Genomic DNA, 1493 nt, shown 5'->3' on the forward strand with positions numbered 1-1493 from the left:
CTCACCTCCTCAGGATCCCACTACCATCAGATTTTACCTCCATCGAATCTCTACCTCCATCAGATAGCACCACCATCAGATCCCCATCTCCTCAGGATCCCATTTCCATCAGATTCCCACCTTCATCAGGATCCCACCTCCATCAGATCCATACCACCCTTGTAATTAAATGGAGAAGAAAGCATTACCTATAGTATGCCCCCATAAGTGATCTGACGATGATTCTAAGGCCTCTTCCATGCTTGTTCCCACCCTCTCAGATGGTCCTGACCCTGTATCAATCAAGCTGGACTCAGGAGTAGCTGCTGGGGATGTGGTGGAGGTGATGGAAGGCAACACTGTGAACTTCAGGGTGGAAGCACAGTCCTCCCCTAACCCTGTCTATGCCTGGTATCTCCCGAGCGACTTCATCCAGCCCCCTATCACAGGAACATTCACAATCTATGCTGTGTCCAGGGAACATGAGGGCATGTACAGGTGCCTGGTGTCCAACCCTGTCACCAACTTGTCCCGCCTAGGTGTGGTCAAAGTCCAAGTGCTTGGTGAGTGTTATTTCCTGGTTTCTCTTTTGCTTCTTTAAGAAATCAGAAGCTGAGGATTGACATAGTCTGGGATTTTAGGGGAACTCTTTGATTACCTGGGTGGGTATGGAGTCTTGATGGTGTTTTTAAGAAACAGGCAGTGGTAATTGGTACACTCTTAAGTAAAAGCTGGAACTCCAGTCCCACCTCAGTTTTTGAGGAAGAACCAGAGGTCGGATGATTTTCCATGTGAAAGGTGTCAGGGCGTGGTTCTTAGTGCAGGAAAGGACGCAACTCCAGCTTGGCACATATTCAAGACCTTCTTAGCTCTCTGTGGGTACCCATGGTTTGATTCTTTGAGTAAGAAGGAGTTGTGTGTCTATATAGGTATATACACTAGGAGACTGATTATAAGCACAGGCCACCCTCACACATATAACAGGCACATACAACTTATATACAACACATACACATAGCAACACAACACATACACATACGTCAGGCATATGACAGTCATAGAAGACACAAATACATATAACACACACATACTCAATACAAAACACAGAGCAAGCATATCAGAGGCATACACTGAGCCATACCCACTGAGCCATTTCACCACCTAAATTAAAACAAACAGAACAAACAAAAAAACAAACAAACCCAAATAACTTCAAGGCTACATAGTGAGTTCAAGGCCAGTGTGTGTAACCTGTGTTACTGTGTGTAACAGTGTGAGGCCCTGTTCCAGAATACCACTGAGTTCTTGTAGATTGAGTCCTTGGTAGATTGTCTGTTTACAATCCCCCAGTGAGGGGCTGGGGGCGTGGCTCAGTGGTAGAGCCCCTGCCTAGAATCCCCCAGTGAGGGGCTGGGGATGTGGCTCAGTGGTAGAGCCCCTGCCTAGAATCCCCCAGGGAGGGGGCTGGGGGCATGGCTCAGTGGTAGAGCCCCTGCCTAGAATCCCCCAGGGAG

The 1493-nt window shown here is 47.8% G+C and overlaps 1 protein-coding gene across 1 annotated transcript in view; it reads left to right on the forward strand.

The window, feature by feature from the left end:
• Ceacam20 (carcinoembryonic antigen related cell adhesion molecule 20) overlaps nt 1-1493 on the forward strand; it is a 25284-nt gene that overhangs the window by 6620 nt on the left and 17171 nt on the right. The window contains exon 4 of the mRNA XM_021166149.1: nt 261-542. Within this exon, the coding sequence (XP_021021808.1) occupies nt 261-542 (282 nt within the window). The remainder of the gene's footprint in view (nt 1-260; nt 543-1493) is intronic.

The sequence above is a fragment of the Mus caroli genome, chromosome 7 (assembly GCF_900094665.2).
Source record: "Mus caroli chromosome 7, CAROLI_EIJ_v1.1, whole genome shotgun sequence".
Classification (NCBI taxonomy): Eukaryota; Metazoa; Chordata; class Mammalia; order Rodentia; family Muridae; genus Mus; species Mus caroli.